Source organism: Salmo salar, chromosome ssa07 (genome assembly GCF_905237065.1).
Source record: "Salmo salar chromosome ssa07, Ssal_v3.1, whole genome shotgun sequence".
NCBI lineage: Eukaryota > Metazoa > Chordata > Actinopteri > Salmoniformes > Salmonidae > Salmo > Salmo salar.
In genome coordinates, this window is record NC_059448.1 from 24,432,064 (window position 1) to 24,454,521 (window position 22,458).

The window sequence follows — 22,458 nt, forward strand, 5'->3', positions numbered from 1 at the left end:
AGGCAGGATGATCAGGCAGGCGGGAAAGTAGTCCAGAGTCAGGCAGGGGTCAGAACCAGGAAGACTATCAAAAAGAGAATCACAAACGGAGTACTGGGAAAAACACGCTGGTTGACTTGACTAACATACAAGATGAACTGGCACAGAGGAAACACAGGGATAAATACACTGGGGAGAATAAGAGACACCTGGAGGGGGTGGAGACAATCACAAGGACAGATGAAACAGATCAGGGCGTGACAATATCAAGCTTTAGTTGTTTCAGTTATTGAGAGAATTTGTGTCTCCCATAGAGTCAGGGTCGGATTAAGAAATCATAGGCCCCTGGGCTTTGGGTTTTTATAGCTCCCCTCCCCCGTTCCCGGCACACCCTAATTTTCTGTAAACAAATCCAGGCACAAAGATGCAATTAGGTGCGTAGTAAGCCTAATACTTAAACCATAACATTTGAAATGTGGCATAGGATACAGTTGAGCAGAGGCATTTTCAGGATTTCCACACATGGGGATTTCTTTTTTGCTGGGTCCATAAAACAATTGGCCTTTCATGAATGCATTTCATGCAATGCTATGGCATTAGAAGAAGATGACAGAAGACATCAGAATCTAAGATACTGTTCGCTCAAAATTGGGAGTTGTTTCTATTGGTTCTGCAGATTAGTGTTCTCTTTTCAGCAGTTTGCTTTCCAAACTGTATGTTTTTCCCGCGATAGTATTTTGAAATGTGGCGAACTGACAGCCTAAACCAACCATAGAAATATAATCCATAGATGGCAGTTCCCATTCAAGTCAGGACTGGCAGCCATTGCTAGTGTACCCATGAGTTTAACAGTCAAATTGCCAGGGTAAGAGGTTCCAAAACCCTTCTATGGATTATAAACTCAGCAAAAAAAGAAACGTCCTCTCACTGTCAACTGCGTTTATTTTCAGCAAACTTAACATGTGTAAATATTTGTATGAACATAACAAGATTCAACAACTGAGATGTAAACTGAACAAGTTCCACAGACATGTGACTAACAGAAATGGAATAATGTGTCCCTGAACAAAGGGGGAGTCAAAATCAAAAGTAACAGTCAGTATCTGGTGTGGCCACCAGCTGCATTAAGTACTGCAGTGCATCTCCTCCTCATGGACTGCACCAGATTTGCCAGTTCTTGCTGTGAGATGTTACTCCACTCTTCCACCAAGGCACCTGCAAGTTTCTGGACTTTTCTGGGGGGAATGGCCCTTGCCAGCCCGCCGATCCAACAGGTCCCAGAAGTGCTCAATGGGATTGAGATCCGGGCTCTTCGCTGGTCATGACAGAACACTGACATTCCTGTCTTGCAGGAAATCGCGCACAGAACGAGCAGTATGGCTGGTGGCATTGTTATGCTGGAGGGTCATGTCAGGATGAGCCTGCAGGAAAGGTATCACATGAGGGAGGATGATGTCTTCCCTGTAACGCACAGCATTGAGATTGCCTGCAATGACAACAAGCTCAGTCCGATGATGCTGTGACACACCACCCCAGACCATGACGGACCCTCCACCTCCAAATCGATCCCGCTCCAGAGTACAGGCCTCAGTGTAACGCTCATTCCTTCAACGTTAAACTTGAATCCGACCATCACCCAGGTGAGACAAAACCGAGACTCATCAGTGAAGAGCACTTTTTGCCATTCCTGTCTGGTCCAGCGACGGTGGGTTTGTGCCCATAGACGACATTGTTGCCGGTGATGTCTGGTGAGGACTTGCTTACAACAGGCCTACAAGCCCTCAGTCCAGCCTCTCTCAGCCTATTGGGGACAGTCTGAGCACTGATGGAGGGATTGTGCGTTCCTGGTGTAACTCGGGCAGTTGTGGTTGTCATCCTGTACCTGTCCAGCAGGTGGGATGTTCGGATGTACCGATCCTGTGCAGGTGTTGTTACACGTGTTCTGCCACTGCGAGGACGATCAGCTGTCCGTCTTGTCTCCCTGTAGCGCTGTGTTAGGCGTCTCACAGTATGGACATTGTAATTTATTGCCCTGGCCACATCTGCAGTCCTCATGCCTCCTTGCAACATGCCTAAGGCACGTTCACGCAGATGGGCAGGGAGCCTGGGCATCTTTCATTTGGTGTTTTTCAGAGTCAGTAGAAAGGCCTCTTTAGTATCCAAAGTTTTCATAACTGTGACCTTAATTGCCTTAAAGTTGTTAGTGTCTTAACGACCGTTCCACAGGTGCATGTTCATTAATTGTTTATGGTTCATTGAACAAGCATGGGAAACAGTGTTTAAACCCTTTACGATGAAGATCTGTGAAGTTATTTGGATTTTTACGAATTATCTTTGAAAGACAGGGTCCTGAAAAAGGGACGTTTCTTTTTTTGCCAAGTTTATGTCTATGGCCACAACGCAACAAGGTGTTATGGTGTGGTGTCCATTTTCCTGCCATGGTTTAGGTCCACTTGTAGAATCTATGCCAAGGCACATTGAAGCTTTTCTGGTAGCTCGCGGTGGCCCAACACCCTATTAAGTTTCAAATGTTATTAGTTGTATGTATGGGATACGCATGGTATACGTCGTCCAACAAAATGCTTACTTGCAGGTTCCTTCTCGACAATGCACTTAATCCAGAAATCTCTCCAAGTTTCACCATCATTTTAAAGTCATTTTGATGCTTTGTTATCGTCAACCCTGTTAGAGGCCCAACGGTAACCTTATCAGTTTGATATTATATGTGAGTTTATTTGTAGAAGGATACTTGATCAATTACATCATTTTGGATTTATCTCAAATGTGATTTGAAATAGTTAGGCAGTTTCGTACTAGTAAGGATAAATTATCTTACTTCATAGGATTTTATTGCCTGAGATGAGAAAAGGTGTTTTTCCGTAGGCTAAACACATCCTCCATGCAAATCAATTGGGAATGAAGAGATACTATAAAGTTAATTTCTTTAAAAGTTTGCATGTCCAAAAAGCACCGGTTTTGTGGAACAACCCACAGGCAGCCCAATTCTGCTCTTTTTTTCACTAATTAGATCATTAGACATCAGATCAGCTCTGAAAAATATCTGATGTGAAAGGATTTGATATTGGTCAAAAGATTGGTCAGAAGACCATTTATTGGAAAAAAGATCAGAATTGGGCTGCCTGTATAAGTGTAGCCTTACACTGTAGGTCCATAAAGCTTTAACTGATGACTTTGAGAGAGGGAATGTGATGGAGGACAGGGACTCGGTGATAGATCCGTAAAACAACCGCCGCTCTTTTTGTAAACAGGCTGTGTGTGTGTGTGTGTGTGTGTGTGTGTGTGTGTGTGTGTGTGTGTGTGTGTGTTTGTGTGTGTGTGTGTTAATTTGTGCGTCATGCATGTGCGCAGGGCGGCTTGAAATACGAGCAGCCGTGAAACTGCCAGTAGCGTCAGGCACAGCCTGACTGCTCATCATTAACACTCCTCCATCCACTCCTTGTCCCCCCACCCCCATAAAACGAGGCTTGACTTTACAGCTTCATATAAAGTAGCCATTGCACACAGTAGGAACACCCTTTGTTAAATGTGCTCTAATTCCTCTTCCTGGGGGCTGCCCAGAGGCCTACCATACAAGGGCACAGTGGCAACACACATACTCAGAAGGCGAAGACAGAGACAGGCATGCTACACACACACACACAGACACACGCTAGACACACACTCACGATAAACACTGTCTAATTCTTTTGTGTCAGGATGGTCGGGGGGGTGGGGGGGTTGGGTTTTGCAGCACATAATTACAAATAATTGGCCACATGAACCCCAAATAAATATAATATTTCAGTTATATTGGTATGATTTGATATTTTGACCAATCATATCAGCTCAGAAAAATATCTGATGTGAATGGTCAAAAGAGATCCGAATTGTGCTGCTTGTGTAAATGCAGCCTATTATGCTTGGGAATACTTGGGAACAGATTTCCTAAATTAAAATCTCTTTGAGCTGATTTCCTGGTGTTTTTAGAGTCTTTAATGTCCAACAATGAAAATTCAAATAATAATATTAATCATTTTGCTCAGAAAACTTGGGGGGGGCAAATAAAATCACTGGCTGCCAGTTGGGGAACCCTGTGCTACACACACACACACACACACACACACACACACACACACACACACACACACACACACACACACACACACACACACACACACACACACACACACACACACACACACGTATGCTCACTGCATACGCAAGCTTGACATGTGACGGTGTATGCCCTTTCTGCCTCTTTTTTGTATGACCTCTTTTTGTCTGAGGGCCTCGGACTCTCTCTCTCTCTCTCTCTCTCTCTCTCTCACTCTCTCTGTCTCTCTCTCTCTCCTCTCCCTCCTCCCCCTCTCTCCTCTCCCTTAGCATTGACCCCATCTCTCAGTAGGTGTTGTGTTAGTGTCAGGGTGTTTTGTGGTCTGTCCAGCATTAGGTCCTGCAGGGAGAGGTGGTGAAGAGGGGGCACACGCTCTGTCTGAGGCCCAGGCGCAGGGGTCAGGATGGGGGTGGGAAGGGACGGGACGGGACGGGACAGGGGGGTTCAGGAAGTCTGCAGCTGTACTCTTTAACAAGGGCCTCTCTCTCTTTCTCTCTCCCTCTCTCTCTCGATCTTTCCCTCTTTATCTCGCTCCCTCATACACTCTTACACTCTTTCCCTCACTTTCAGCTATCAGTCCTAACCAGGACCCATACGAGTGAACACAGCTCCACTGCCTGAACTGCGAACCCCCCACCATCCCCCACCCCAACCCCCTGTCCATTCCTGACACCCTGGTCTGTCTACTCTTAAAACAGTAATGTTCCTCGGCGGAGGAAGTGTGTGTGTATGTGGTTGAACCGTAAGTGTTGGACGATGTATAGTGTCCTCTAAGCGTCCATGTACTTTATCTGTTAGTTAGTTAGTTAGTTAGTTAGTTAGTTAGTTAGTTAGTTAGTTAGTTAGTTAGTTAGTTAGTTAGTTAACCCCTCTTGTTGTTAACACTGTCTAATGTATTAGAGGCCTACAGCTGCTGCTGCTGTGTTCTCTGTTCTGTCAGCAGGAGTGATTAGTGGAAAGGCCTGTGAACGCCAGAGAGAGAGAGAGAGAGAGAGAGAGAGAGAGAGAGAGAGAGTCATGTCACCTCCGAGGAGTCGTGAAAGCACTTGAAAAATATGAGGTTCATGGGAATATGAATAGTGGCAACAAAAGAGAGTTATGAGTGTTGATTGGGTAATTATTATTTAGTTATTCATGTATTTCTCAGTTCACAGCGATCTCTGAAGTCAACTTGACCCATTGTGCAACTAATCTTCTAGGAACAAGAACAACCTGTGTTTTTGCTGTTATTTTGGTGGGTGTTTGCTTTGTTTTCTTGGACTAACTTGGCTTCTTCGAAGCTGGAAACAAAAAGGGGTTTTTCTGCTGTCCCATTAGGAGAAGCCTTTTTGGATCCATGTAGAACCCTTTTTGCTTCCAGTTAGAACCCTTTTGGGTTCCATATAGAGCTTTCTGTAGAAACAGTTCTACTTGGAACCCAAAAGGGTTCTACCTGGAACCAGAAAGGTTCCTCCTGTAACCAAAAAGGGTTCATCAAAGGGCTCTCCTATAGGGACAGCCGCAGAACCCTTTCAGGTTGTAGATAGCATCTTTTTTTGTTGAGTGTATAGTCTGCGTCTCCAAAGCCCTGGTCGAAGGTAGTGCACTACATATGGAATAGGGTTCTATTGGGACGCAACCATAAGGTGCAAGAAAATCCACCAGAGGTATGTAGCAATTTGGGTAAACTCAGATTTCTATGGGGATGAGATGCAGTAAGCAGCTAAACAGGGAAGGAAAGACAGACGTTGGACGACAGTTCCCAGCCAGGACACCAGTCTGGAGGATCCAGAGAGAGATCTGGGGAGGGTTTTTTCCATGAGAGTCTCCCCCCAGACCGATGCTCTGTTCCTGGCCAGATGGGCCGCTGTATTCACCCCCCCCCCCAGACATCTGGGCAGCTGGACACCAGTCCTCATATCAGTGGTTCATTACAGCTCTATGGTTTTCTGTGACTAAGGCTATAGCCTAGGAATTCCACAAGGCATTTGTATGATTAGGGAATGCTGTGCGTGTGTGCTGTTGTCATGGAAACCAGTGGTGGAAGGCCACAGGTGTCACGGTTAATAACTTAAGGGTGGCTGAGAAAGATGACAGAGGGGTCAGCGATTGGGGACTGGAGGTGTGTGTGTGTGTGTGTTATGTGTTAGTGTGCCCTATGACCCTAGGAGTGCTGGATACTCAAACTAAATTTGTCTGCGGTATCAGTTGCCTTTTTTGATATGAACTCCTCTGGTGACCTAGAGACAATACGTCACATTGAGGTGTATATTATGTTATCATGTCTCACCTTGGTCTTTGTGAATTTATGTTTTAAGTTTTTTACCCTCCGGCTGACTGGCCATTTTCAGTGTCGGTTTGCGGTCTTAAACATGCATGTGAAGTCATGTTATTGTTGAGAATAGAAAGTGTCCTTGCATGTGAGCGTTGTTTTCTCTGTTAAAAAACAAAAGGATTTAAAACCAATCCGACAGAATCACAACAAGAGGCCTTGTCTGGCCACAAGTGGTGTGGCTGCGGTCCAGAGTTAAAGAGACCGTTCAGATGTGTGTTTGACTTGTTCTGTCTCAATTGTTAGTCTTTAGAAGAGAACAGGCATACAGTAGGCTTTAGGCTACAGCGTACACCCATTTACAAAGGAGGACCACAGAGTTTGCGTCTGCACATCAGTACAGTACAGTAGATATTAGGCTTAAGATAGGTTTCCCATTTTATCTAGACTTAAAATGTCACGTCCTGACCAGTAATAGGGGTTATTTGTTGTTGTAGTTTGGTCAGGACGTGTCAGGACGTGTCAGGGGTTTTTTGTTTTATGTGGTTCGGGCTGGTTGTGTTAGTTGTAGGGTGTTTGATTTAGTATTCCGGGTTTTGGGCACTGTTCTATGTTTATATATTTCTATGTTCAGTCTAGTTATTTGTATTTCTATGTTTAGTTAATTGGGGGTTGAACCCTCAATTGGAGGCAGGTGTTTTCTCGTTGCCTCTGATTGAGGGTTCTATAAATAGGTATGTGTTTGTTTTTAGTATTTGTGGGAGATTGTGCTGGGTATAGCTTTGGTGCAGTTTTGGTTCACCTTCTTTGTCTGATTAATAAAAGAAGATGAGTGCACATTTCCCCGCTGCGTCTTGGTCCACTTTACCCTACGACAACCGTGACATAAAAGGATAGCTGTGGCAATTTTCAGAGAACAAACAAAATAACAGTGATTTATGCAGTATGTTCCCCACATGGGAAGAGAAAGATGAACTAAGGAAGAGACACACTAACAGTCTATGGGAAAGTAGTAGTGGGCTTTTCGCTGGGGGGGTGGGGTTGATTTGTTACAGCGAATCTGTCAGTCAGAGATAGAAATGATTCTGTCTGTCGGGTGGGAACAGAGATGTGCAGATGTGCTGGATTCACTTTCAGGGTTTCCGTTTGTCTGTTTCGATCCCACTAATCGAAGACAGGCTCCCGTCGTTCTCCAGAGATAAAGAAGATTCTCGTGTGATAGTGACTTCTTTGGCCTCTTTAGACACCTCTTTGGCTCCTGTGGTTGGTTCACGAGCCAGTCGAAATGACTCACTTCGCCATTTTATGAGGAAGAAATGAGGGAGACGAAGCTGCCTGGTACTGTATGTAACTGTGCTAACAGTGTGGACAATTACTGTAAGTCCTCCCGACATCTTTGGCCAAAGCTGCATCCTACCACCATGTCCCCGTGCACTTGAGGATTGACGTCTCGCACACATTTTCATTAATATTGACCCAAAACCTATGCCCTTTCCTCTTTCTGTGGGGGTATCATTCGGTATCAAACATTTAAATCATAGCCTAAAGTATGAAAGCAAAGCTCGGAGCTTTCAACTAACACTATCATCTGAATCCTCATCTCCATCCGGGTTAAACACACACAACGCTCTCTCTCACTCAGCCTGACCAAACTGATTTAGTAAGTGTGTTTTATTTCAGGCAGCAGAGAGAGCGAGGTCACAGACCCTGAGAAAGAGAGGGACTCACTCTGTAATTGTCTTCCTCCTCCTCCATTCTGGGGTTTCCGGGAGGAAGAGGGTTTGAAGCTCATTACCCAGGAGTTATGTGACACGCAGCTGGCTAGTGGAGCAGCGGCTCTCCTTCTCCTTGCTCCACATCGTTTTTTCCACTTCAATTAGTCACTGGTGTTGGTCCACTCTGCTCCACTCCGTGAGGGTATTTTAGCCTGGGCCTGGGCGCACTCTCTCCGATGTACAGATCATCTGGACTGGACCCGTGACGGCCCACTTCCTGCCCACATGGAGGGTATAGACAGGAGTCAGACAGTGGATTTGTCACTAGGAGATGTAAAGCACTCTCTTTGCGGGTCATTGGGGCCTGAAGCAGATGTTTTGCATGGTTCTTGCTATTGATATACTTTTAGGGTTTTCGTCAGTCTATTCCAGTCTCAAATCCACTATCAGTTGGTCTTCTTGGCTAAGGTCAGTTCATGGTATTTCTGAACATAACTCATGAAAGGACGGAGGCCCATTCAGTTCATCCGATACACACGTAGGATCATGTGTCACTGGTACGCTTTGCTGGGACACATTTAGGAAGTTCACAACATTCTCTTTCCAACACCGTCGTTCATTTCGGCGTTCTCAGAGTTATTAGTCTACCTTTCTCTCATTCTTCTTCTCCCGCTATCCATTCCTCCTTCTCTTTCCCTCCCTCTCCCTCGCTCCCAGTACACAGTGTGTGTCTCAGTGAGAGGCAAGTCTGGTTCCTCTGAACTCTCCCCATGTAGAGAAGATTCCAGGGCCCAAATCCACAATGCATCTCAGAGTTGGAGTGCTGATCTAAGATCAGGTCTGTTCTTCATAATTGAATTGATCCTAGATTAGCTCTCCTGCGTTGAGATGCTGTATGAATACGAGCCCAAGTCTGTTACTAACCCCAGTGTTCACCTGAGCCAGCCGACCAGCCGGTCCAGACCAAGTTTCCAGTCCAGGAATTAAAATGTAACTTTAAAACAGTATTTCCACTGTTTCACTACAAGTGAAATATTATTCACATATAAATAACTGGGCTTCCTGTAAACTTTAAATGAAGGCTGTAAAAGGGGTTCCAGGAGCCTCAAAGTGAATGATGAGAAGACATTCAGACATTCTGCTGCTTGCTTATTCTAGGCCTGTCTGACCTCTGACTTCAAAGAAGGTGGATACCATGGAGTATGTATGGACACACATACACACACACACACACACACACACACACACGCACGCACGCACGCACGCACGCACACACGCACACACACACACACACACACACACGCACACGCACGCGCACGCACACACACACACACACACACACACAGATCCAATAGCAGCAGAGCAGTTAGTTAGAACCACATAGTCCACACATTTGATGTGGGTGAGAGCGAGGGGGCTGTTCCAGGCTGTGCCCGGCTGCTGATCGGGCGGCTGGTTAATGGCACTTGGCTGACCCTGGTGTGTTTAGGTGGGGAATGAGTGTGTGTTGGCATGGAGGATCCATTCCCGGGCGATGCCCAGGGCCTAACACCAGGGCATGAGAGAGAGAGAGAGAGAGAGAGAGAGAGAGAGAGAGAGAGAGAGAGAGAGAGAGAGAGAGAGAGAGAGAGAGAGATTGGGAGGGAGAAAGAGGGGGAGGGAGAGAAAGATGGGAGACAAAGAGAGAGAATGAGAGAGGGGGAGGGAAAGAAAGAGTGGAGGAGAGAAACAAACAGAGAGAGAGAGACTGCAGCTGCTGGTATCTTGGCACTAAAAGAACCCTGGAAAGGCACACCTCCAGCTGAGTGTTGGGGAGTTATTTACTTTTTAACACCACATTCTCAGATCAACACCATGGATTCTTTATAACACTCACTGTACTGTATTTTCTGGTCACAAGCTACCTCAGTGTTTTCTGTCCTTTGCCCATACCTAGACTTAGGCAGTCTACCTACACGGTCTAGCACTCTTGATAACTGTGTACTGTATACAGTGCCTTCGGAAAGTATTCAGATCCCTTGACTTTTTCCACATTTTGTTACGTTAAACATAATCCTCAGCAATCTACACACAATACCCCACAATGACAAATAGAAAAAACATTTTTAGACAGTTTTGAAAATGTATTACAAATAAAACACATAACCTTATTTACATAAGTATTCAGACCCTTTGCTATAAGACTCAAAATTGAGCTCAGGTCCATCCTGTTTCCATTGATCATCCATGAGATGTTTCTACAACTTGATTGGAGTCCACCTGTGGTAAATTCAATTGATTGGAATTGGGAAAAGTACACACCTGTCTATAATGTCCCACAGTTGACAATTGACAGTGCATGACAGTGCATGGCACAATGATCTAAGACACTGCATCTCAGTGCTAAAGGCGTCACTACAGACACCCTGGTTCGAATCCAGTCTGTATCACAACCAGCCTTGATTGGGAGTCCCATAGGGCGGCGCACAATTGGCCCAGCGTCGTCCGGGTTTGGCAGGTGTAGGCCGTCATTATAAATAAGAATTTGTTCTTGACTGACTTGCCTAGTTAAATAAAGGTTAAATCGTTGTTTGTTTTACCAAGCCATGAGGTCAAAGGAATTGTCCGTAAAGCTCCGAGACAGGATTGTGTCGAGGCACAAATTTCTGCAGCATCAAAGCACCCAAAGAACACAGTGCCCTCCATCATTATTAAATGGAAGAAGTTTGGAACCGCCAAGACTCTTCCTAGAGCTGGCTGCCCGGCCAAACTGAGCAATCGGGGGAGAAGGGCCTTGGTCAGGGAGGTGACCAAGAACCCAATGGTCACTCTGACAGAGCTCCAGAGTTCCTCTGTGAAGATGGGAGACCCTCCAGAAGGACAACCATCTCTGCAGCACTCCACCAATCAGGCCTTTATGATAGAGTGGCCAGACGGAAGCCACTCCTCAGTAAAAGGCAAATGACAGCCTGCTTGGAGTTTGCCAAAAGGCACCTAAAGACTCTCAGATCATGAGAAACAAGATTCTCTGGTCTGAAAAACCAAGATTGAACTCTTTGGCCTGAATGCCAAGAGGAAACCTGGCACCATCCCTACAGTGAATGATGGTGGTGGCAGCATCATGCTGTGGAGATGTTTTTCAGCGGCAGAGACTAGTCAGGATCGAGGGAAAGATGAACGGAGCAAAGTACAGAGAAACCTTTGATGGAAACCTGCTCTAGAGCACTCAGGACCTCAGACTGGGGCGAAGGTTCACCTTCCAATAGGACCTTGACCCTAAGCACACAGCCAAGACAACACCGTCTTCATCGACCTGGCCAAGGTTTCGACTCTGTCAATCACCGCATTCTTATTGGCAGACTCAACAGCCTTGGTTTCTCAAAGGACTGCCTCGCCTGGTTCACCAACTACTTCAGATAGTGTTCAGTGTGTCAAATCGGAGGGCCTGTTGTCCAGACCTCTGGCAGTCTCTATGGGGGTGCCACAGGGTTCAATCTCGGGCCGACTCTTTTCTCTGTGTACATCAATGATGTCACTCTTGCTGCTGGTGAATCTCTGATCCACCTCCACGCAGACAACACCATTCAGTATACTTCTGGCCCTTCTTTGGACACTGTGTTAACAAACCTCCAGACAAGCTTCAATGCCATACAACACTCCTTCCGTGGCCTCCAACTGCTCTTAACCCCTGTGCGGCCTCCGTCATATCGCCATTAGCATAACAAAATGTTATAATTAAAAAATATATATAATAATTTCAAATTATATCGTTTTATAGATACACCTCTCCTGAATCGAACCACATTGTCTGATTTCAAAAAGGCTTTACAGCAAAAGCAAAACATTAGATTATGTTAGAGGAGTATATCGTAAAAGTAGCCACATAGCCATTTTCCGACCAACCACATGCATCACAAATAACCAAAAAACAGCTAAATGCAGCACTAACCTTTGACAATCTTCATCAGATGACACACCTAGGACATCATGTTACACAATACATGCATTCTTTTGTTCGATAAAGTTCATATTTATATATAAAAACAGCATTTTACATCAGTGCGTAACGTTGACTAACTATTTTCCCTCAAATGTATCCGGTGAAACAGTGCTACAATTTACTAAATTACTATTCGAAAATGTAATATTGTCATTCTAAGATTTATAGATGAATATCTCTTGAAAGCACCTGTAATACCAGATTTAAAAATAACTTTACTGGGTAATCACACTTTGCGATAAAAGGGGATGCGATACTCAGAAAATTACCTAGTAAATACAGGTCTGCGCCATCTTGGAACAATCGCATATCACATCTAGTCTTGTATACTATTGTCAATAATCCCTTACCTTTGGTTGTCTTCATCAGAAAGCACTTCCAGAAATTCCAGGTCCACAACAAATGTATTTTCGTTCGAAAAAATTACTCCTTTATGTTCCAAGAGCTTGTTCTTGTTAACGCGTCTGAAGGCTGCTCCAAAACTTCCGTCGGCCACGGGACAGCTATTTCGAGAAAAAGCATTTTTTTTCCATTTAGGTTCATTCAAACATGTCAAACGTTGTATAACATAAATCTTCAGGGCATGTTTCAACAAGAGAGCCAATAAGATTCGAGGGGGACGATTGCATTGTGTTTCAAAACGTTTCGAAAGGGGAGGGTAGACAGGGCCGCCGGCGTCATAATGGTGATGGCCCTCCTCATGTGACCAATTTCAACAGCGTCTCATTCATTCAGTTTTAACAGTAGGAGACTCAAACCACTTTGTAAAGACTGGGGACATCTAGTGGAAGCAATAGGAAGTGCTCAATGAACCATAGCTCACGGTGTGATTAATAGGCAAAGATGTGAAGTAGAGTCCACAATTCAGAATTCCACATCCTGTTACGATCGGTCTCGGGGTTTTGACTGCCATATGAGTTCTGTTATACTCACAGACACCATTCAAACAGTTTTAGAAACTTTAGGGTGTTTTCTATCCACAAGTATTAATTATATGCATATCCTAGCTTCTGAGTTTGAGTAGGAGGCCTTTTAAAATGGGCACGAATTTATTTCAAAAATCGCTTTAGCGCCCCCTATCCTAGGGGAACGCCAAGAGTTAAAGGCAAGTAAAACTAAATGCATACTCTTCAACCGATCACTGCCCGCACTCGCCCGCCCATCTAGCATCACTAATAGAATATGTGAATAACAGAATATGTGAACAACTACAAATACCTAGGTGTCTGGTTAGACTGTAAACTCTCCTTCCAGACTCACATTAAGCAACCCACTGGCTCCAGGTCATCTATAAGTATTTGCTAGGTAAAGCCCCGCCTTATCTCAGCTCACTGGTCACCATAGCAGCACCCACCCGTATCACGCACTCCAGCAGGTATATTTCACTGGTCATCCACAAAGCCAACTCCTCGTTTGGCTGCCTTTCCTTCAAGTTCGCTGCTACCAATGACTGGAACGAATTGCAAAAATCACTGAAGCTGGAGTCTTATATCTCCCTCACTAACTTTAAGCATCAGCTGTCAGAGCATCTTACCGATCATTGCACCTGTACACAGCCCATCTGTAAATAGCCCACCCAACTACCTCATCCCCATATTAATATTTATTTTTTGCTCCTTTGCACCCCAGTATCTCTACTTGCATATTAATCTTCTGCACATCTATCACTCCAGTGTTTAATTGATGATTTGTAATTATTTTGCCACTATGGCCTATTTATTGCCTTACCTCCCTAATCTTACTACATTTGCACACACTGTAGATACATTTTTCGATTGAGTGTACGTTTGTTTGTCCCATGTGTAACTCTGTGTTGTTTGTGTCACACTGCTTTGCTTTATCTTGGCCATGTTGCAGTTGTAAATGACAACTTGTTCGCAACTGGCCTACCTGGTTAAATAAAGGTGAAATATATATATATTTTTTAAAACATGATTGGCTTCTGGACAAGTCTCTGAATGTCCCTGAGTAGCCCAGCCAGAGCCCAGACTTAAACCCGATCGAACATCTCTGGAGAGACCTGAAAATAGCTGTGCAGCAACGCTCCCCATCCAACCTGACAGAGCTTGAGAGGATCTGCAGAGAACAATGGGAGAAACTCCCCAAATACAGGTGTGGCAAGCTTGCAGTGTCCTACCAAAGAAGACTCGAGGCTGTAATCACTGCCAAAGGTGCTTCAACAAAGTACTGAGTAAAGGCTCTGAATGCTTATGTAAATGTGATATTTCAGTTTATATATTTTTTATACCCCCTTTTTCTCCCCAATTTCCTGGTATCCAATTGGTAGTTACAGTCTTTTCCTATCGGTGCAATTCCCATACGGAGAGAGGCGAAGGTCAGGAGCTATGCGTCCTCCGAAACATGACCCAGCAAAGCCACAGTGCTTCTTGACACAATGCCCGCTTAACCCGGAAGCCAGCCACACCAATGTGTCGGAGGAAACACTGTACACCTGGCGACCGTGTCAGCATGCATGCACCCGGCCCGCCACAGGAGTTGCTTGAGCGACGACGCTGGGCCAATTGTGCGCCGCCCCAATGGTTTTCTGGTCGCGATCGGCTGCGACAGAGCTTGGACTCAAACCAGGATCTCTAGTGGGACAGCTAGCACTGAGATGCAGTGTCTTAGACCACTGTACCACCCGGGAGGCCAGAGTTTTTTATTTTTAATAAATTAGCAAACATTTCTAAAATCCTGTTTTTGCTTTGTCGTTATGGGGTGATGTGTGTAGATTGATGAGGGAAATAAACTATTTAACAATTTAACAATTTTTGAATAAGGCAACCAAAATGTAACATACTGTACCAAAATGTGGAAAAAGTCAAGGGGTCTGAATACTTTCCGAAGGCACTGTATATTGCAAAATGTTATTGTTAAATCCATGCAGTGTGCCATTGGTTTGATTAGTGTTCATTGAGTATAGAAAGTAGCCCATTCCATTACAGTGAGAGATCACGATTGTTTCTCTTAGTCTGATCAATGTACTTACTTTATGAAGAGTTAACTGGTCTGTAACACAAGGGATGCATTGAGATGGCCCTCCTTTTCTGTGAGGATGATTTATTGTGTACAGTACAGATGTAGGATCTTAATTTGAACCAGTTTGCTACAGCAGGAAAATAATCCTGCACCAACAGGAAATGTGAATTATTATATGGATTGTAATTAATGGCCATTTTTGTAGGGGTTGATATATTTCTTGTAAGGGAAAATCAAGTCTGAAATTTCCAAGTGGAAATTACAAACTTCAGAAGCCTTTTTAAACATAAAATGCAGTAAAACATGTATTCTGCAACAGGGTGATCAAATTAAGATCCTACATCTGTAGATGGAGGAATGTTTGAAAACAAGCTCACTAGCTCGATAACCAGACAGCTTCCTGACTTGGCTGATCAGCCTCAGATGCTTCTAACACAAAGCAGAACTGCTAAGTCAACAGGACTATAACACAGCTCAGAGATCTCGGCATATGCTCATGGATAGATTTTTGTGTTTGCGTACGTATACAGTATTTACGTGTGTGTGATCAGTCCTTTTACATGCAACGAATTACTTTTTTAGGTGTGTTTAGTCTATCACCAAGTGTTTTGTCTCTGTCTCCTCTTTACAGCGTGCCCACCTGGAACCTACAAACCGGAGGGCACTCCAGGAGGCCTGAGTACCTGCCTGCTGTGTCCTGACCAGCACCACACCTCCCAACCCGGCAGCACAGCACCCAGCGACTGTGTCTGCAAGCAGGGTTACAGGTCCCAAGGGAAGACCTGCGAAGGTAACGCTGTCCAGACTGGCCATGCTACACACACACTTATGCTGCGTCCCAAATGGCACCCTATTCCCTTTATAGTGATACTTTTAACCAGAGCCCTATGGAGGGGAATGGAGTGCCATTTGGGACACAGACTTAATTAGTCAGAAACACAGATTTCTCAGACACAAAGTGGGCCTAGTTCTGGACTAAACAGCATGTTCAAAGGAGAATGCTCTAATAGCTTTTTAGTCCAGAATTAGGCTTAATCTGCATCTGGGAAACCGGCACACATGTACTGTATAAACACACATGTTCACCCTCAAACACACTTAGTATGCTTCTTGAAGTGCGTACAGTAGTTACAACCGACCCCTAAGAATGTGTCAACAGCCTGCTGTGTCAGTCTTTCCCCTCTTCCTACAGCTGAGAGAGGTCACTTCCCAAATAGCACCCTATCCCCTACAATCTACATAGTGCACTACTTTTGACCGGAGTCGATCTAAATCTGTCAGTGCAGTGAGTGAATCTTATCTCATCTAATGTTTTTCACTTTTGACCCTGTTCTCTTCCCCTCCATCGCTCCGTCCTCTCCATCCCCAGTGGTGTACTGCCCTGAGCTGTTTCCTCCAGGGAATGGCTTCTTCATCCACAACGTGTGCAATAACCAGTTCAATGCGGCCTGTGGGGTGCGATGCCAGCCTGGCTACGATCGACAGGGTAGTGGCATCAGACTGTGCCAGCCAAACGGGACATGGTCAGGCTCTCCGCCCAGCTGCAGAGGTGAGAGGGTAGTTTCAATACATTTCCTGGTTTTCTCGAAATCCCAGTAGGAGCATTCCCGGAATCAGGAAGGAATAAGCAGGAAATCCGGTATCCTTCAACCAGGATTTCTGGAAAACCAGGCAATTTAGTGAAAGTTTCTGAAATGTTGCAACCCTAAGTAGAACACACACGCATACACAGTAACGAATTATGCACACACACACACACACACAAACACACGTAGTAACTTAATGCATGCACACACGTACACAACCAATATTTCCTTCTGTCCAATATGTGTCTGCTATACCGATATGTGTCTGCTATACCGATATGTGTCTGCTGTACCGATATGTGTCTGCTATACCGATATGTGTCTGCTGTACCGATATGTGTCTGCTATACCGATATGTGTCTGCTATACCGATATGTGTCTGCTATACCGATATGTGTCTGCTGTACCGATATGTGTCTGCTATACCGATATGTGTCTGCTATACCGATATGTGTCTGCTTTACCGATATGTGTCTGCTATACCGATATGTGTCTGCTATACCGATATGTGTCTGCTATACCGATATGTGTCTGCTGTACCGATATGTGTCTGCAGTACCGATATGTGTCTGCTGTACCGATATGTGTCTGCTGTACCGATATGTGTCTGCTATACCGATATGTGTCTGCTATACCGATATGTGTCTGCTATACCGATATGTGTCTGCTATACCGATATGTGTCTGCTGTACCGATATGTGTCTGCTATACCGATATGTGTCTGCTGTACCGATATGTGTCTGCTGTACCGATATGTGTCTGCTGTACCGATATGTGTCTGCTGTACCGATATGTGTCTGTGTCTGCTATACCGATATGTGTCTGCTATACCGATATGTGTCTGCTATACCGATATGTGTCTGCTATACCGGTATGTGGCTGCTATACCGATATGTGTCTGCTGTACCGACATGTGTCTGCTATACCGTAATGTGTCTGCTATACCGATGTGTGTCTGCTATACCGATATGTGTCTGCTATACCGATATGTGTCTGCTGTACCGATATGTGTCTGCTATACCAATATGTGTCTGCTATACTGATATGTGTCTGCTGTACCGATATGTGTCTGCTGTACCGATATGTGTCTGCTATACCAATATGTGTCTGCTATACTGATATGTGTCTGCTATACCGATATGTGTCTGCTGTACCGATATGTGTCTGCTATACCGATATGTGTCTGCTATACCGATATGTGTCTGCTATACCGATATGTTTCTGCTGTACCGATATGTGTCTGCTGTACCAATATGTGTCTGCTGTACCGATATGTGTCTGCTATACCGATATGTGTCTGCTATACCGATATGTGTCTGCTGTACCGATATGTGTCTGCTGTACCGATATGTGTCTGCTATACCAATATGTGTCTGCTATACTGATATGTGTCTGCTGTACCGATATGTGTCTGCTATACCGATATGTGTCTGCTATACCGATATGTGTCTGCTGTACCGGTATGTGTCTGCTATACCGATATGTGTCTGCTGTACCGACATGTGTCTGCTATACCGTAATGTGTCTGCTATACCGATATGTGTCTGCTATACCGATATGTGTCTGCTATACCGATATGTGTCTGCTGTACCGATATGTGTCTGCTATACCAATATGTGTCTGCTGTACCGACATGTGTCTGCTTCATGCCTCTGCCTCTCCTTTCTGTCTTGATATCTGTCTTCTCTTTTTTTGCTCTCTCTTCCTTTCTTTCTTTCATCATGTTACTTCCATTCTCCTCATTCGTTCTTTACCAATTCTCACATCTAATTCTGAATGATTCTCATATTTCAGTGTTGGTATTTTCATTGTAGCTGCCATATTTTCATTGTGTATTTCTTTTATTTAACCCTTATTTTACCAGGTAAGTTGACTGAGAACACATTCTCATTTCCATCAATGACCTTGGGAATAGTTACAGGGGAGAGGAGGGGGGTGAATGAGCCAATTGGAAACTGGGTATTAGGTGGCCATGATGGTATGAGGACCAGATTGGGAGTTTAGCCAGGACACCGGGGTTAACACCCCTACTCTTATGATAAGTGCCATGAGGGAACACTAAACGTATTCATCGACCACTGTTCCTGATTATTACCCCTACACACACACACACACACACACACACACACACACACACACACACACACACACACACACACACACACACACACACACACACACACACACACACACACACACACACACACACACACACACACACACAGAGAGAGAGACTGCTCCCAGCAGAGTTTTATGCAACACATGTGTGTTTTAGAATTCATTATTCAACAATGGGAACTTCTTCAAAGAGGTTCTGAATCTCCATCTGACGTTCCAACGCATTCACAAACATTTATGGGACACATCGGCCTATCAGGAAGACACGCACACACACGAATCCACAGACATTACAGTTGGTAAGAAGCTTGTTAAGTTGGAACATGGTGTGTGGAGCCAGTGTGAAGAGTATCTGGCTGGTGTGTCAACATTTTGACTGTAGATTAAGATCATGTGTGTTCGGATTGAATCATGGGTAAACGTTTACTGAGATCACTACTGTGTGCCAGCAGCTGCAGAGAGGGAGAGAGGGAGAGAGGGAGAGAGGGAGAGAGAGAGAGAGAGAGAGAGAGAGAGAGAGAGAGAGAGAGAGAGAGAGAGAGAGAGAGAGAGAGAGAATGTGTGCATGGATGCCTGCCTGCTTGCCTGCGTATGCCCGCATGAATGTCTGTGTGTGTCTCTCTGCCTGTCTGTCAGTCTGTCTTGTTCCGCTGTGGGACTCCCAGCCAGTTCAACTATTAGAGAGAGGGTCTCCTGAAAGACTGTCTATCAGTGATGATGAAAACCGCCACACTGAACACACTGTTGTTAGACATCAGGCTAACTAGGACCAGCCGTTCATGATCATTGCAGCAGAGAAAATGATAGGTCCCATGAAATATTCAGCTAATGTTTTAGACACATGCAGTATTCTTTAGGAATGGAGCCTTCTTCATACCTCTTTGTATCTGCCTCTTTTTTCCTACCAGTCTGTCTCTGTCTTTCTCTCTCTCTCTCTCTCTCTCTTGATCTCTCGCTCGCTCTCTTTCTCGCGCGCTCTCCTCTCCTCCTTCTTTTAGTTTAACCAGATATTTTCATTTCCGTTAGACTGGCCGGTCTCTAAGTCTTGTGTCCTATTCCGTTTCTCCGTGTACTGCAGTGCGCTCCTGTCCCGCCCTCACCCCGCCCCAGCACGGACACATGAACTGCACTAAGGGTGTCGCCTCCTACAGGGCAGCGTGCGAGGTGCGCTGTGCCAAGGGCTACAAGCTGGAGGGAGACGCCAGGCTCAGTTGCCAGGCCGACTCGAAGTGGAGCGGGATCCAACCACGGTGTGTGGGTAAGCCTGCAGGAACCTACTACCCCGCTGAAACCTCACTCTACCCCGCTCTCCCTCGTCACACCCTTGGCGTCTTCATCTCATACTCCAACTTTATAGTGTCAGTGAACAGCCTTGACTCCAGACTCCCCAGTCTGACAGAGTTCAGGGTGTCTGTGTTGTGATTCCTCCATTGTTCCTCTGACAATGAATTATTAGGTGAAAGGTCAGAGCAAGATGCAAGTACTGGGGTGTTGGTGTACAATACTGTACGAACACACACACTTGAAACAGAACACAGTGGTTAAACATATGGTGTGGATTTTCTTGCAGCCACGCTACATCACTCTAGAGAAAGATATATCTGCCTGCTCATAACAAAAGATGTCTGACACAGGCACACACACACACACACACACACACACACATGCGCACACACACACACACACACACACACACACACACACACACACACACACACACACACACACACACACACACACACACACACACACACACACACACACACACACACACACGGCACCACACATAGGCACCACCACAGGTCAGGCACACAAACACACAACAAATACGCAGAACGGTAGTGTTTTACCCACAAACCTCCGGCCACTCGGCTTTGGCCTCCAATGATTCACCGTCTCTCTGTATCGCTCTCTCTCTCCCTCTAGCTATTTAAAAGCTACAGACATCTAACCAAAGGCACTCATTTCGTTTCTGTTTATCGACTCCAATCTCCCCCGGATGAAGTTCTGATTGAGTTACAGTTTGTTTGTGTAGTAGTGTAATGTGATCACTTTGGCTGCTTTGCTAAAAGGGGCTGGATATATTTTCTTTTAATCTGATGAAATCGCCACTGTTATTTTGAGAGGAGAGTGTTTCTCCTATTGCTCTTCTCTCCTCTCTTCCTCCTCTGGTCTCTTCCTCCTCTCCTTTCCTCTCTTCCTCCTCTCCTCCAAATCTGACTCCATCTAAAAGCCGAAAGACTAGAGAATGATCTGGGGACAGTTCTGGGTGAAAGCCACTCACAAGCATTATGTCCAAGAACGCATTAAACCCCTTGTCTGTAATAGCTCTGCGGTCTTAGATTAATTTCCGAGGACATTCTTGTTTCTTTTGTACTGAAACTGATTTACTGCTCCAAAAGATTGGTTTATTGCATGACGACTGAGCGAGCCTTGTTTAAAGGCCAGAGATTCAATCTCTGTAGGGTAAAAACACAGGAAACAGGTTGATGTGATCCAAGATTATTCTCTTCTTTTCCTTCCCCAGTTCCATTACTGTAAGTCTTTGTGTTTCTCTGCTTCATGTAGTTGAAGTCAATGCAATCGGTTTGTTGTGACTGTCAAAAAATGTCTTCTCAGTTAGGGCATGGAATTTTCCCTGACTACGTGACCTGACCATGAAAAATGACTTGCTTCACTCATAGTATATCTCATCTATCTATCTATCTATCTATCTATCTATCTATCTATCTTCTCTCTCTCTCTCTCTCTCTCTCTCTCTCTCTCTCTCTCTCTCTCTCTCTCTCTCTCTCTCTCTCTCTCTCTCTCTCTCTCTCTCTCTCTCTCTCTCTCTCTCTCTCTCTCTCTCTCTCTCTCTCTCTCTCTCTCTCTCTATATATATATATATATATATATATATATATATATATATATATATACACACAACCGTTCAAAAGTTTGTGGTCACTTAAAAATGTCCTTGTTTTTGAAAGAAAAGCACACTTATTGTCCATTAAAATAACATAAAATTGATCAGAAATACAGTGTAGACATTGTTAATGTTGTAAATGACTATTGTAGCTGGAAACGGCAGATTTTTTGTGGAATATCTACATAGGCGTACAGAGGCACATTATCAGCAACCATCACTCCTGTGTTCCAATGGCACGTTGTGTTAGGTAATCCAAGTTTATCATTTTAAAAGGCTAATTGATCATTAGAAAACCCTTTTGCAATTATGTTAGTACAGCTGAAAACTGTTGTACTGATTAAAGAAGCCATAAAACTGGCCTTCTTTAGACTAGTTGAGTATCTGGAGCATCAGCATTTATGGGTTTGATTACAGGCTCAAAATGGCTAGAAACAAAGAACTTTCTTCTGAAACTCTTCAGTCTATTCTTGTTCTGAGAAATTAAGGCTATTCCATGCGAGAAATTGCCAAGAAACTGAAGATCTCGTATAACGCTGTGTACTACTCCCTTCACAGAACAGCGCAAACTGGCTCTAACCAGAATAGAAAGAGACAGTCCATCATTACTTTAAGACATGAAGTTCAGTCAATATGGAAGAAAGTTTCTTCAAGTTTCTTCAAGTGCAGTCGCAAAAGCTGGTTCTCATGAGGACCGCCACAGGAAAGGAAGACCCAGAGTTACCTCTGCTACAGAGGATAAGTTCATTAGAGTTACCAGAAATTGCAGCCCAAATAAATGCTTCATAGAGTTCAAGTAACAGACACATCTCAACATCAACTGTTCAGA

The 22,458-nt window shown here is 44.6% G+C and overlaps 1 protein-coding gene across 3 annotated transcripts in view; it reads left to right on the top strand.

Moving 5' to 3' along the window:
- LOC106608858 (sushi, von Willebrand factor type A, EGF and pentraxin domain-containing protein 1-like) overlaps window positions 1-22,458 on the top strand; it is a 132,132-nt gene that overhangs the window by 54,230 nt on the left and 55,444 nt on the right. For 2 of the 3 annotated variants that reach the window (XM_014207038.2, XM_014207037.2), the window contains exons 4-6: window positions 15,649-15,807; window positions 16,387-16,566; window positions 19,800-19,979. In XM_014207038.2, the coding sequence (XP_014062513.2) occupies window positions 15,649-15,807; window positions 16,387-16,566; window positions 19,800-19,979 (519 nt within the window). Of the gene's footprint in view, window positions 1-15,403; window positions 15,536-15,648; window positions 15,808-16,386; window positions 16,567-19,799; window positions 19,980-22,458 lie in introns of those variants that run through there. The other variant, XM_014207040.2, reaches the window with a different exon arrangement.